Source organism: Argiope bruennichi, chromosome 2, assembly GCF_947563725.1.
Source record: "Argiope bruennichi chromosome 2, qqArgBrue1.1, whole genome shotgun sequence".
In the NCBI taxonomy this organism is placed as follows: domain Eukaryota; kingdom Metazoa; phylum Arthropoda; class Arachnida; order Araneae; family Araneidae; genus Argiope; species Argiope bruennichi.
In genome coordinates this window covers 71,567,668-71,584,020 of record NC_079152.1, presented here as the reverse complement: position 1 = coordinate 71,584,020, position 16,353 = coordinate 71,567,668, and the positions used below count along the sequence as shown (strand labels likewise).

Below are 16,353 nucleotides of genomic sequence, written 5' to 3'. Positions count from 1 at the left end.
ATTTAAGTAATGTGTGATTCAATTAATTTATCTATTTCAACTTACTTCTTAAATTTGATTTTTTTCAAAACTATTTATTTAATTTCTGTATTGGAGTAAACAATTTTCTGAAAAATTTGAATTAAATATAAATGTCATTTCTTTAAATTGTTTACTTTAGTTCTATATTCTACCAATAGATGGCGCAAGCAGTAAATGGAATATATGCAAAATCAAATCACAAGCAATTAAGAACGATTTGTATGGAACAGTGCATCAACACATACGAATACCAGTAAGACCGGTTACTCTCATGAAGTGGAGCCACGACTTCACACTTTCCAGTGAAGTCACCGCTCCGATAAATTTCAATGATATGCAATTCAGTGATACGATAATTCCAATAACCAGTCCGTTCACTTTTCAATCCATTCACAGATTTCTCCTTTTCTGTTTTGTCGAGAGCTTTCATTAGACCGAACGTATTGATTGTTACTTTCCAGTGAAGTCACCGCTCGGGTGCATTTCAGTGATATCGTATCGTTTGTTACTTTCTATCGTGATCCAAAACCTGTAATCGAAATATCACCAGTAAGATCGTATCAAGGATTTGAATCACACCCCTCTTTCAAAAGTATTGATCACTGATATTTGTGACTTTATGATATTGGTTACGTAATAACAGCTCGTAAAATATTCGTCATCCCTAGAGATGCATAATCCACGATTTTTTTAATAACAAATAGTTTTGCTATTTTTATTTTTAAATATTTGTTCGAAATATCTGTTATTTCAATCATATTATTAATTTAAAATTATTATTTAATATTATATATAAAATTTATGAATTGTAATTAATACTTTATTTACTAATTTAAGTAATGTGTGATTCAATTAATTTATCTATTTCAACTTACTTCTTAAATTTGATTTTTTTCAAAACTATTTATTTAATTTCTGTATTGGAGTAAACAATTTTCTGAAAAATTTGAATTAAATATAAATGTCATTTCTTTAAATTGTTTACTTTAGTTCTATATTCTACCAATAGATGGCGCAAGCAGTAAATGGAATATATGCAAAGTCAAATCACAAGCAATTAAGAACGATTTGTATGGAGCAGTGCATCAACACATACGAATACCAGTAAGACCGGTTACTCTCATGAAGTGGAGCCACGACTTCACACTTTCCAGTGAAGTCACCGCTCCGATAAATTTCAATGATATGCAATTCAGTGATACGATAATTCCAATAACCAGTCCGTTCACTTTTCAATCCATTCACAGATTTCTCCTTTTCTGTTTTGTCGAGAGCTTTCATTAGACCGAACGTATTGATTGTTACTTTCCAGTGAAGTCACCGCTCGGGTGAATTTCAGTGATATCGTATCGTTTGTTACTTTCTATCGTGATCCAAAACCTGTAATCGAAATATCACCAGTAAGATCGTATCAAGGATTTGAATCACATCCCTCTTTGAAAGTATTGATCACTTGTATTTGTGACTTTTTGATATTGGTTACGTAATAACCTCTCGTAAAATATTCGTCATCCCTAGTCATCCCTACCTCAAGATAATGCAATAGTTCAACCAAATTTTTAAAAATTGTTTTTGAATCTAAAAGGCAACTGTTCTGCACTATTACCGAATTAAAATCTAAATTGAAACAAACTAAAAAAAATTAAGGCCATTTTCGTTCCACCCCAATATTCAACATTAATTCCTTGCAATAAAAACTCGGCATTTTATTTGTTGATTGAGTGGCATCAAAAACTTCATATTCATAATCCTGTTTATATGATCTTTTGAAGGAGAACAACAATTTTGCAATTAATTAAAGTTCTTTTTAAAAAGTCCTTTGGAAAGACTTGTTTTTTGTGTGTGCTGCAAATTATAAAAATTTGTGAGTCTAAAATTTCTGTATTTCCTAAGAACCATCATCATATATTCTGCATTTCACAATTTTGTTCGCCGGCTTGTGTCGAGCAGGGAAACCTGTTACGAAACTTTATTATAATTTTGTATGAAATTCATTAATAACTTGTTGGACAATGAATTATATACCTAAATTATTGTCTTAAAACCATCTTTTCAAAACATTTTAAATTTAGTTGCTAAGAATCAGTGAAATATAACTGGAAATGATGTTTATGTTGACATAACAATAAACGTGTGCGTTTTCATCTTTTAAAAAAAAATTACATATTCAACACACTTGTTTAATGAGATCATAAACATATGAAAACACAATAGTAAATTAAAATTTCTTCTTAATGATTGGTATTATTACGAAAGAATTTTTTTGAAACCTACCAACAATAAAGATGGAGGGAAATTGCATGAATTTTGTTCTACCTTACAGTTTTGAATGCGAGATTAACTACTACTCATAATATCAAAATTTCTTGCCTATGGAGAAAATCATTTACCTATTAACAGTTCAATTTTGTTGACTATAACTAGATGACATATTTTGTTTTTGGAAGCGCTTTATATGTGAATTTATTAAGATTGTAATTTTCATTTCAATAAAGTGGCCTAACCAGTTAAATAATTCAATATTTATTTGGTAAATAACAAACTACCAACCTGATAGCCTTTTTAAATTATTATTGTGCTCTTTATAGTATTTTATGTACCATCTTTTTATAATTATTCATGTTGACCTTTATGATGTTGTTTTAAAACTTCTGTATTGAAGTCTGCAAGTTAAATATTTGTAAAATATGTATCCAAAAAAAAAGCTTTATTATTTTTTCTCAAAAAGATAAAAATGCTTTTAACTGTATCATGTGATTTTATTTTTAAAGCTAATGTTTCAAATATTTATGAATATGATAAGAAAAGAGTTTTGACAGTTAATAATTTTTAATATCCTGATATAAATCGGTCTAACCTAATGTTTTATAACTTCTTGAAAAGTTTTCATTGATATTTTACTGGAAAGGAGTAAAAATGTTTTAAAACAAATAAGATGAAAAAGAGAATTTTCCAAGGAGAAACAATCTTGTTTGTACCTAGTATTGTTATTGCATTATAAATTTTTGAATAAATATTTGATACTTTTATTTTCATGGATAGTAGTTACTTGAAACATATACCTACTTAAATTTTTATTTGTTGCTTTAGATGCAGAAGTTTTAATGAAAGCTTCATTTGTCATTTAAGTGGAATATCAATAATTTTAGTGAAAGCATATTTATTAGCCACCTTTGGTGACCAACTAGTTTACTTGGATTAATAATGGCTGCTAAAAATTTTAATTAAATATTTTACCTAATGGCTTCTTCAGCAAAATATTTTTAAGCTTCTCTTCAATTCACACAGTTTTATTCATTATACTATGTATTTCTCTTATTTTCTTTCAGGTGCATTAAAATGTGTAAAAGATGGATACATTTTGCTATTTGTAGACTTTTGACATTATAACCTAAATTCTAAGCTGAAGCAATGTAAAATTTGCCATTTTTCTTTACATTAATAATATTTTAAATATGAATTTAAATCTTTTAGGAATATATTTGAACTTAGAATGAAGTAAATATATCACTTTCCTGAATTCTTCTTTCCCAATAATCGTTTATAGTAAAACAGAGAGATGAAAGTTTCATTATTTTTCAAAAAAAAAATAATAATAATAATATTTTAATAAAAAATTTTATCAATAACTTTGATATTCTTCCAAAATTCTTATGATGTTTGTACTCTTGTTTGAAAATATGCTTAATATATATATATATAAATAAACATAGAAAAAATGATATAGTAAGAAAATGGGTATAATTGAAAAGTTGATTTTTTTTTTTTAATTTTAAGATGCTGTAAAAATAATTTTTGCTCTGTAGTATTTTTAATTACTATTATTGAAAAACACCAAAATTTCATTTAATTTTTAGTTAAAATTTCAATAAAATTATTCCGATGTGCACATTCTCATGTTCAGAAATGTATATATGCCAAGTTTGGTTGCTAGCTGTAGGTCAAATGGTCTGGCCACACACACATTTATCTTTATTATAAATAAAGCTATCCTTTTATATTATAATCTCTGTAGATTCTCCTTGACCCCCATTTAATTAACAAATATCAATACTTTAAGTAATTATAAATTTGCTTAGAGATTTAACAAAGAATTTCAAACATCAAAATTGATATGAGATTTAAAAAATCTCAACTATCTTAATTTTTTAAAATTAAATTAAAAATTGATTTGGTATGTAAGATTATAACCAGGAAATTCTTGATGAATTGAAAAATTTTTACTGTTCTAATAACTTCAAACTTCTTTTATTTTGATTTATTAGAATGGTGTTTTGTTGTTCTAATTAAAGCTGCCACTCTCTTTACTATCTAAATCTGAAAATTGTTTTTAATATATATATTGGTATTCATTTTCTCACTTCAATATCAGTATCATTAAAAAATTTTCTTTGGGGATACTTGATGAAACATTATTGTAATTAAAGCAAAGGCTTTACTGTGCATTAATTTTTATTTAATAAATAAGTATATCTCTATCCTGTGCACCAAAAAAAAAAAGAAAGAAATAAGAAGGTAACCTCTTTTTTTTTTTTTTTTTAAATGAAATTATCATATTCTATGGAAAAAATATGATTTAAAAAAGATTTTTTTAATATAAATGTTAATAATTTGATCCTGTATGTTAAACAGAACTTTTTTATCACCACTGCTCAAAATTATTCTTCCTTTTTTTTTTATGTTCTTTTATTATAGACTGCCCAATTTTACCATTTTAAGCACAAACTATGAAAAAGATGGTCGTTGGATGTTTGAAAATTTTCAATGTCATGAAAATTGGTGTTTTTGAAAACCCAAAAACTGTAAACATTTCTTTGATTTTCCAAAGAAAATTTTGTATGTAGATATCAAAAAAATTAATATTTCTTTCTTTGGGAACAAAATGCTAAAATAAGATTTACTAATCAGAAGAAAAATGTAGGACACGTAACAGTTTTGAAGCATGAATGTCAGGATTTAGTATGTACCTTCATTTATAAAGTTTTAGATAAATTCCTTCTCAACTGCTTACTTACCAGAAGTATGAATGTTTAGACCCTTGGGTAATAGCCAAACAAGCCATGTTATAATGAAGTGAAGACTTATTTAATTCACCCTTTTTCTTTACTTGTAAATTACAAATACCTACAAGGAAAAAATATTCATTTTGTTTTAATGAATTGAATGTGGTTTGCATTTCAGAATAATTTCAACAGTTTGAAATATCCCAAAATTGAATTCATAAGTTTTTTGTCGAAATATTGAAAAGGTTAAAAATCTTATCAAAGATTGTAAGAAGTAATTTAGATTGTGATTATATAATATCAAGGCTAGACTACAGCTGAAAGAAAATTCTTCAGTAAAAATATTGAGGATGGAAGAGTTAATTAAGAAATGTATATTGTCAAACATTTGGTTTCAGCTTAATTGAAAAAAAAAATTAATGGAATAAAGAATTTTTAAAATGCAAAAGATTTTGTGTATGCAGAAAATAATGATTTTTTAAATTTGTATTTATCTCTTGCATTTTTTCCTTTGTTCTGTTAAACAATGGTCAAAACATAATGAAAGTCTTTAATGAATTTTGTTTCTACTAAATTGTGAATGTTTTTGTAAAGTCAGCACCCTTCAGTAGCATCTAAAATTTGCTGTATGGTGGCTAGCAGTAAAGAAACTTGCATTGTGATTTTAAAACTCACTTTGAATTCAAATTTAATTTTTTAACTGAAGATGGGAACAACAAATATCTTTATTGTTCTGCCTTAAGCATGTAGTAGAAAGTAATAATGTATTTGAACTTTAATAGTGACATTTTTTAAATTTATTTGTATTGCTATATCGAAAGTATGTAAATTTATGGTTCTCAAAATCTTTTGGCTTTTCTTTTCTTCAATAAGAAAGGGCCACCTGCTGTTTTTAGATTTTCTGTAATTTTACTCCTAAACATAAATAATTTTATTTTATTGAATTCTAGATATGCTATTTTATAAAAGAATATATTTAAAGAAATCTTGATAAAGTCTGTAAAATGTTTTATCAAACAATATTACTAAAAGAAAACTTTGGTGAACAAGAATACTTTCTATTATACAGTATTTCATCAGTATTTATTGTTTTATTTCTTATAAAAAGAAATTAGCCTATAAGCAATTCAATTTGCCTCCATATTTTGACTTTTCTCCTTATATCTTATTGATTATAAGCCTAATCATTTGCAACATTCTAATGAATTTATTTATTTTAATGCATTTTTCATGACACGTAATTATTCTATTTATCTTTCAGCTAAACATGCCTGTACCAACTGGCTCATATACTCAAGGGCCCAGCTGCTTTGATAGAATGAAAATGGGTTTTGGGATTGGATTTTGTGTTGGCCTAGCATCTGGGGCACTTTTTGGAGGTTTTTCTGCTTTAAGGTATTTTGACATTATGTGTGAATCTATTTCTCAATTTTTAAGAACACCATCTTCATATTAATATACATTGTGTATAGACAGATCATACAGTAACTCTTTATGTCTGTATATGAGTTAATCCATGCACATTATATATTACTTATCATTCAAAATGTTCAACCATTACTAATAATATATGAAAAGTCTTGATAAATCAAAACCTGATGCATGATGCCTCTTTGAATAAGTGTACCATGCACTGATGTATATAGCAGCCATGAAAAAAGTTTAATCTTCATTTTTATTTGAAGATCACCAAATTTTCCTAGACCACATAGTTCTCCTTGCACTTTGAACATTTGAAGATTTTGTGATTAAAATGTTGTAGAACTTATGAAGACATAGCTCTATTTAATGTATATTATTTTCAAATTTTTATTCTGAGTATTTTTTTTAAAGAATAGATTGATCAATGTTTTTGAGTACCATTTTAATTAAGTCATTAAACACTATGTTATTTTTTCTCAGTTACACAAACAGCTTCTGGATGTATTGTCGATTTTTAAGCAAATTTTGATTGACATTGATAACCTTTAATCAAAACTAAAAGATCAAGACAATTTTTATCTTCATTTTTTGTTTCCTGTCCCTTCCTCTACACACAGTCTTTCTTTAAACTAATAAACATCTGGTTCCATAAGTATGACTGAATTATATAGTATATTTATATAAACTATAAAAAGGTGAAAATAGTAGCTTCCTATCTGGTTGTTGTGGTTTCTTTATTCATGATTATGTCTTCCTTTGTTTAATATTTTTTTGTTTGTTTGTTTAATATTGGAGAAGAACAGCTTTCCCAAGTTATAACCTATAAACAGTAAATTGTTTCAAATTTTAATATTTAGCTTTTTTAAATACGAAAAAAATATAACATTTTCATAAATTTAGATTAACATTTTAAAATTAATTCATCTTGTCATACTTTTAAAATATAATGATTAAATAATACTTCTGCGCATGCAGAAGTACTGCTTCTAAATGTGTAGCATATTGGATTGCCAGTCTTAATTTTTTTTTAATAAAATTTCCATCTTTGACCTTTAAAGTTCCCATATTTAACCTTCTTTGAAACTAATGCACTTGGTAAGAAATCCTCTCACAAAACAGGGCCCAGAAAAACTACATGCTAGAATGTTTTCTATCACTAAGCCTAATATGCATTAATTTTCATAAAAATGTGCATAATAATGATTAAAAATTACCTTTTGCAGGGAAATGAAGTTTATTTGTGAAATATGCTGTACCAGCCATCATATTTGCAAACATAATACGAATTTTAATTCAAATACTTGATATATAATGTTTATATATTTATATAATGGCATTTTTAAATCTAAATTAGCCCACGTTACTTTCATCCTAAAATGTTATCTTATTTCCTGATCCAATTCCCACTTTTTTATTTAATTAATTATACACATGCTCTAGAAAACTGATGACTTCTACATTTCCCATACTCAGAGTGAAGGAATAAAAATCCCTTATGCTTACAACATCCTTTTAAAGATATCTGCCTAAATCAACACATTGCAAAGAAATCTATCAGAATCTCGTAGCAAAATCACCGAAGGGAAGAGAAAAAATTTCCTTCTCTTTTGCACTTGTGTCATAATGTAGACTGACATATCTCTTATCACTTTTTCTCTCTACAAATTATGTCTCCCAAGAATAATTCTAATCGAAAATTCCAAACATTTCTGCTTTTCGGTCATACATCTACTAAATTATGATTTTATATATATAATTTAAAGTATTGAGAATGATAGTAGATTATAGATATAAAACATAAATTCTTAAGAAAAAATTAATATTAAAATAATGCATGTTTAAAAGTTGTGTGAAATATCCCAAAACACAGATCAATGCAGAGACCAACATCACATAATTTAAATTCATCTAAGGGTTTTAATACTTATTTTACTATCAATATCATTTATAACTATCAAATAAATTCACCCACCCCACTCCTCTTCCAGAAAGACAGCATGGTCTTTTAGAAATGACTGCACAAATGAAACCCAGAGAAATAAAATCCCAGTGAGAGCTGCTTCAGAATGGGCATGTTTTACATTCTCCGGCACATGTTCTGTTTACATTTGTGAAAATCTAATAATTCACAGACACTAATCTGACTTGAGGAAGAAAATTGTTAATATACAAGACAAATCTGTTGAAAGAAACATAAACTAATAGTGTCATTTGATAGAAAGCATTTCATTTTAAAAGTCCAACCTTCATTTGAAAATTTCATTCTGTCCATGCATCATTCATCTCATTGATGAATTTTGTCAGTAATGCAAGGATGCAGCATTCAGTTCTGTGAGTAATCTAGTACAAATGTATATATCTGTCACTCATCCTGAAAAGTTTAATCCAGTTATCCTGTCTGAAATTTTATACTGGCAAAAAAGAGTTAGAATTAAATAGCAAGATGGTATCAAATCATTCCATTTGTCATCTAAAAATTAGAGAGAAATTTTTACTTAATTTCAAAGCAGAACCTTTACTACTCATGTTATAACATAATGATCACTGTGTGTTTTTTGAAAATATATTAATATCTTTTTAACAACAGAAATTTAGCTTGGTTTTGTTGGAATAGCTTCTCACAAAGACTACCATTTTTAATTAAGTTGCATTTCTTAACTTAAGACATTCATGTCTACGTAATGATTCAATTAAAACAGCTTCTACATTTAACTTAAAATCTGTCATTGGCTAGAATATTACATAAATATGTTACAATCAGGATTAATATATATTTATATGCTACTTCAATTTTTACTGTGCATTAAAAAAAATAAAGGAATTTTACTAGTAAGTTGACAGAATTTGTTAGTATTAGTTTAAAATATCTGATATGAATCTAGTATTTATTTTTTAAAATTTCATTATATAGCAAGAAAAAATTTATTGTCAACAAAAACTGTCATGTTGCTTTTCCAAATTTGAGATTTAGTAGCTGGGAAAATCTACAATTAACTTCAGTTTAATGTGCTCTACTTCTGTAGTTACATTAATTTGTGAAAATTTAAAACTAAATTTATCACACTTCAACAAATTTGCAAACATACAGGCTATTATTCATTAAAAGTAAATAATTCATTCTGCCATACTTTTTATGTTATGTACACTTAATTATTAATTTATTTGCATGATTAAATCGGTAATTTAAAAATAAGGATTAGTGTTAGAATAGATACCAGACATGTTTTTTTCAAAGATGAGAATGTTTCAGGAGATTTGATAATTGAATCTAAAGAAAATTCATAAGATGTGACTATTTTCTATTTAATATTCCTGGGAATCTCATGTAATATGTCAAACACTGAGAAAAAATATTTTTGTTTCATTAATATATCTTTAGAGTGACAAAATGTACAGAAATTTGTCTGGTGAATCAAAAAATGTTTTTAGAAGACTGTTTACTTAAAATGTATGTAGATCTACTGAACCTATATGTACATAATATATATGAATGTTCATTTTTCATCTTCTTCATTAGGATTTATTATGATCTAAATTTATAAAACATGTTTCTAACACACAAGTTTTGATTTGATTTTATTTTTTTAATACCTGAATAATAATTTTTTTTATAAAAATGTCAAAAATGTGACAAAAATTCAAGCAGCATTAAATCTTTTAGTCAAACAAGAAGCCTTTATCTTAATTTTATGATTATTTGCTATGTCATTTTAATAAATATTGTTATTTCAAAATTTTACCTCGGAAATAGAACAAATAATTATGATGTGTTTAGATATTATAGTGATTACGACACTTTCCCTGCATGGAAAATACAGTCAAGAAAGCCATTAATTTGATAGTATCAAATGTATACTGCAAAGGAAAGAAAAAGTTCATTTTGGAAACATAAAATATCAAATCTAATTTGTGAATTTAGCATTGTAAAGGTGAGGAGGTTCAATCTCAAAAAAAAAAAAAAGTTTAATCCATATGAATATGCTTTGTAAAAATATAATTATTTCTGTGTCCTGGTTAAAATTTTAATCAGCTTAGTGGAGAAAAAATAATCACATATATCTTTACTAATAATTGTTTTCATTGCTAAATTACAATCATGACTATTGTTTTCATTGTTAAATATTTAATCACATGGTGGTTGTTTTTTTATTTCCATTGCTGAAAGTTAAAGAAGAATTCTGTGTTATATCTATGTAGCTTAGAAGATAAATTTTTTTAAAAATGAAATTGTAGTACTGTGAAAGTTGAAAGACAGATTAATTGGACATTTATATTTTTTAACAGCCTGTCATGTCATGGGTCTGGTCTCTATTAGAATGCTTCATATACATAATGAACAGAACATATGTTAAACAATTAAAATAAAATAACTTTGATTTCTGCACTCATGGGCATGACATTATATCTAAGCGATTTAACTAAGGTATAATAAATATCTAAGTTGAACTTGCTGGTACTTAAAGAAATTGAACTAATCCAGATTTAAAGTATTCATAAGTCTATGTTCCTATTGAAAATTGCCTTCTTGATCGCAATTTTTATGAAGCTAGCAATTTAAGTATGAACATTGTTAAAGTTATCGAATCTTCAAAGCGTTTATTCCATTTGGGCTGGAGATTGAAGCAATTCTGAAAGAATCATAGATTGAATGTGCTGATTATATTCAGAAAAGATTATTTATAAACAACTGTCTTCATCTAATTTAATGGCATGAATTCTGCTCTGCATTGATAACAAGGTTCCTATGGGCCTTAAAAAAGTTCTAAATTTCAAAATCCTTTTAAGGGGGCAGTAAAAAAGCCATAATTTTTTGTTACAGTGCTTTAAAAATGCATTTTTTTTTTAATTCCAATTTTCCTTTTGCTTAAGTTCTCAGGACACAAAGTTATGAAAATGATAATTGATGAATTGTTAATAGTACATGATCATTATATTCTGATTTGGCTTTAAAATAATAAGAATAGCTTTTAAAAAGCTTTAACTTTTTATACAGGAAAAGAGTGGGCACCCAGTGTTAATTTTTTACTTTGATTAATTTAGGGAAAGAATTATCTGCTGGCTTCATCAATGCCATTTCAGGTTATTAGATATGTTAAAGCTAGAAGTCAGGAACTGTGAGATAGGTAGTCTTTATTTTTTTATAAAAACTAGATTTAAAAAATCTTGGCTTTTTTTTTTTTACACCAAAAGAATTTTATGAGTATTATTATTATTTGACAATCTCAATTATATGTAGGCTAAAAAATTATATAAGCATAACAAATAAAATTACATATGATGTTTGTATTAGAAAATCTATGATAAAGATTTTAAGGATAATTTATTGAAATACTCACAAAAATATTTTTTTTTGCAATATTTCATGAGCTGTTCTCATCTTGTTAGTAGTTCCTTATCTTCTACATTGTTTAGATGCATGTTTTAGTCTAGTATTTGAAGGATTAAGTGGCAGTTCATTATTTACATTAACTTTCCACTGATTATTTAACCCTTATCGTTGCAAGATTGCTTTTTTGAAGAAAAGCAAAAAAAAAAAAAAATGTATACAGGCAGCTTATTTTATATTTTGTATATTTTTTTTATATTTTAGATATATTTTTATTTTATAGTGGTAGTATATTTTTATAAAGTTGTATGTATGGTATACTATACAAAATGAACATAAGGGTTAATTGTTAGCAAATAAAAATATATAGCTATTAATTCCCAAAATATATACTTCCTTTTAAGAGGGAAAATCAGAAGAAGAAGAAAAAGAGTAAGTAACTTTAGGGAAGCAAAGTAGTAAGGCATGAACTATTTTTATTGATATTTTTAAACTACCAGGGGTGTTTGTGCTCCGGGGAAACCCCGGAATTCCGGGGATTTTGAACTTCGATACCCGGAAATTCCGGGGATCGTCGTTCAAAAGGAATAATAATGAATTATTTATTTTGATCTGGGTAATTTTGTTTGCTTTGAAAGCAGAAAACGCAAGGTCAGTGTGTGTGGTGAAAACTTTTCCTTTCTTTCTCCAAAGGCAGTGATAATGCGTGAAAAGGGGGAAAAAACTTCTTTTTTGTTCTTTCCTTATTGCGAGTTATGACTCATTCCCCTGGTTCTCGGACATTCTCTTCTGGATTCTTTTCGGCAAGTGGGTTCAAAGGTCTTATCTCTCCTGGCGTGGCGCCAATAAGTAGAGAAGGGGGATTTCTCGCCGTATTAGCTATTTGTCATTGATCGCTTCGCAACTTTTTTTTCTCCGCTGTGTAAAATTTTCGTTTCATTTATTGATGCACGTGTAAATTTTTCGTTTCGTTTATTGAAATATTTTTTTATTTATGTACGCAAGAGAATTTCGCTATGAAATTTCTCGATATAAATAGTGATATTATACAATTAGAAGAAGGTGTCCGGAATGTATTTAGGAGGAATTGGATGTAACGGAGAGATGGTAATGGGGATACCATCGGCACATGGTGCAAGAAAATAAATGTTGCTGGACAAGCATATTGTGTTTTTTGTAACTCACTGCTGAAGTATGGTAGGGAAGGATTCAAGGCTTTCACAAATCATTCTAAAACTGTGACGCACATAAAATATTCAAAGTGCATTAGACATTCAATGACTTTAAGTAATTATGCTAATTCAAAAAATACTGGAGACTGATGCTCGGCCATTGGATATAGTGACAAGAAAAGCACGCCAAGAGGTATTAATAACTTCGTTTATCGCCGAGAATTCTCTTTCTGTCAATATAGCTCCCAATTTAATTGAACTCTGCAAACAGTTGAGGCGCCGTCAGACGGCACTAAACTCGTTGGAAATGTCCAGGACTGCTGCATGTTATAAGATGAAATATGGGCTCGCAAAAACTATTAAGGAAAATATCATTAAAACTTTAAAGGAGACTCCATTTTCTCTAAATTTGGATGAAAGTACTAGCAATGCTCAAGAAAGTATACTGGCAATATTGGTGCAGTTTTATGACAACAATCAAAATGAAGTTGTAGTTCATCATTTTGCATCTCTAAAGATGGAATCTTGCAATTCAGAAGCTGTTTTTAAAGCAGTTGTTAATACTGTTGAAGATAATAATATTCCATGGGCAAACTTAATTAGTGTATTAATGGACTCATGTAACACCATGCGTGGGAAAAAAAAAGGGTATTGAAACCAGGCTACGATCAAACAAAGCACCCCACTTATTAGATATTGATGGTGACACATGTCACACAGCTAATAACTGTGCAAAAAAATTTGCTTCTTGTTTTGATAGATACTTAGAAGATTTGTTTGATGACATCTATTTTGATATGAAAAGCTGCAGTAAAAGAGAATTTTTTCAAAATCTGTGAATCCCTTGCCATTAAAAAACTTAAACCCTTGAAGAGACCAGACCATAGGTGGGTGTACATTTTATGTGTTTTAGAAAGAATCAAAGATCTGTGGGATGCTCTTATTGCATTTTATTTTCACTACTTGGATAAAACTGATAAAGGGGATTATTTTTCTTATGTTGAAACTGTATACAATAAAAGAAATATTTCTGCAGCTCAAAAAAAAAAAAATTGTTGAAGGGGTGTATTCTTGCTTGCATTTCCAACAACTCACAGAGGATGCTTTAGCTCGGATAAAAAGAATACTAAATGGGTTATTTGTTATGCAAAACAAAACTTTATTGCATATGGCATTATATTCAGCAGTATTACCAGAGTTCAACACATATATTAAATTATTTGAAACAAAAAAACCAATGCTTCATTTAATACATTCCAGTATTTATAAATTGATGGCAAAATTTTTCTCTTTTTTTATGAAGCCAGAAAATATAGAGTTCACATCTTATGATGATTTATTAAAGGTTGATGTCACAAATCCAGAATTCCATCTACCTAGCAAAGTAATATTTACTGGTGCAGAAGCTTCCACTCTCCTGAAGAAATTATCAAAAAATCATCCAATAGCAAAAGAATTCCAAATTTCTCTGATGAAAGCTTATACTAATACAGCACAGCATATGAAACAGAAATTACCCCTTAAAAATTCATATCTAATTAGTTTTACAGCATTAGATCCAGAGCTAAGAGGTAAAACCAGTACAATATTAGCTTTTGAAAAATTATCACCTTTTATGTCCCATATTTTTAGTGATAATGAAAAGTCAAAAGTAGGATCTGGAATAAGGTTATACCAGAATGATATTGATATCACCAAAGAAATGCTCTGCACATCTGATGAAAGTGGAAATCAAGTCAAGTGTACAATTGATAAATATTGGTCTAAAGTTTTTAATTTAAAAAATGATTTCACAAATGATTATAAGTATCCTACATTGGCTAAATTGGTCAAAGCCTGCCTTAGCTGCTTCCATGGCCCATTAGTGGAAAGTGCATTCAACTTAATGGATACACTTGTCACTGACTATAGAACCTCTCTTAAGATTGATTCCCTAGATGCAGTGCAGACTATTAAATATGATTTAATGGCTTCTAAAGAAACCTCATGTGAAAAATATGGCTCAAAAAATCCAATGACTGATCCAATTCACAAAGATCTCTTACTCAATGTGAACAGAAGTTGGAAAACATATCAAGAGGACTTAAAAACATGTATTTCAGATGAGTCACCTATAAAAGTCTCTGAAAAACCTTCTACATTAGCAGAAAAGCAAACTGCTTCTACCTCTGCATGTGCAGTTCTCGAGGAAATTTCTTCAACTGTAAATGAGGAAAATAAAAGTCAACCTTCCTGCAATTATGAAGTTCACCACAAAAGAAAGACAAGCCCACAAACATCAGAAAATAAAAAAAAGCAGCAGAAATTAGATAATTTTTTTTAAAGAATTAATTCAGGTAATTTAAAATATTTACATAAAATGTAGTAGTTTATATGTTTAAAAATTTATGGTTATTAATTTTGCAAAAAAAGTAATTCATTGAACTTTTATAATTAGTTCATTCAATACTTCATAATTGTAATTTTTCATTTCTCCCCCCCCCCTCCCCCCTTCTCGAAACTCCAAAATGTCGGTAGTAAGACCGTAAAAGTTTCAGGGGATTTTTTGGGGTCCCACAAACATACCTGAACTACATTTTGTGTTTAAAAATATTGTGTTTGCTTATACTACTTTATTATTTGGAATAATTTGACATCACATTGGAAGTTTTATTCCATTTTAATAAACAGGATTTTTAGGGTGGGATTACAGTTATCTCGCTCCTCTTTTTTTTTTTTTTTTTTTTTTTTTTTACAAATAGTATTACATAATCCAGTAAATTATTTAAATAATCATTACTGTTTCATTCTTTTTTCAGGTATGGAATAAGAGGCAGAGAACTCATTCAAAGTGTTGGTAAAATGATGATTCAAGGTGGTGGCACTTTTGGAACTTTTATGGCCATAGGAACAGGAATCCGTTGCTAACAACTGTTTTATCGTTCGTGTATATAAATGTTTGTATATGCTTTCATTCTGAATTTTTATTATTTAATACTTTAGAATGCTTGAAAGTTTTCAATATTAATAGATGATGGTAACATGAACTTGGTTTATTTCATGATGATAAATTCATATAAATACTGCTGTCATTAAATCCCATGTTTCTTATGTTGCAGTTTTTAAAATTTCCCTTTTTCCGTTTGAATGAAAAATAATTTGTATTAATCATTTTCTGTGAAGCGTTGCTTTTTATGCCATTAATTCAACAATATATTCAATATGTTTTGTTGCTGGAAATCAATTTCTATTAAAGGTTATATAATAGTTATAAAAAAGTCTCTATTTAGTGAAAAACATCTAGTAAAGTGCAAGCCAATTTTGATACATTGTAAAACATTATATTGTCATAACAGACTGTCTTCATAGAGTATATTTATATAAATAAATTTATATAGTATTGAACTGATTGTAATATTTGATTATATTG

The 16,353-nt window shown here is 27.9% G+C and overlaps 1 protein-coding gene across 1 annotated transcript; it reads left to right on the top strand.

The window, feature by feature from the left end:
* Window positions 1-1,726: 1,726 nt before the first annotated feature.
* On the top strand, window positions 1,727-15,970 carry LOC129961711 (reactive oxygen species modulator 1-like). The gene is made up of 3 exons (XM_056075253.1): window positions 1,727-1,885; window positions 6,286-6,419; window positions 15,743-15,970. The coding sequence occupies exons 2-3, from the start codon at window positions 6,292-6,294 to the stop codon at window positions 15,849-15,851; spliced, it is 237 nt and encodes a 78-aa protein (XP_055931228.1). The 5' UTR covers window positions 1,727-1,885; window positions 6,286-6,291; the 3' UTR covers window positions 15,852-15,970.
* The last annotated feature ends 383 nt before the right edge of the window (window positions 15,971-16,353 follow it).

Bases quoted from the DNA above. Each gene is read 5' to 3' on its own strand.
- LOC129961711 (XM_056075253.1), top strand. From the start codon at position 6,292: ATGCCTGTACCAACTGGCTCATATACTCAAGGGCCCAGCTGCTTTGAT. The intron at 6,420-15,742 runs GTATTTTGACAT...TTCTTTTTTCAG, and splicing joins GGAGGTTTTTCTGCTTTAAG to GTATGGAATAAGAGGCAGAG.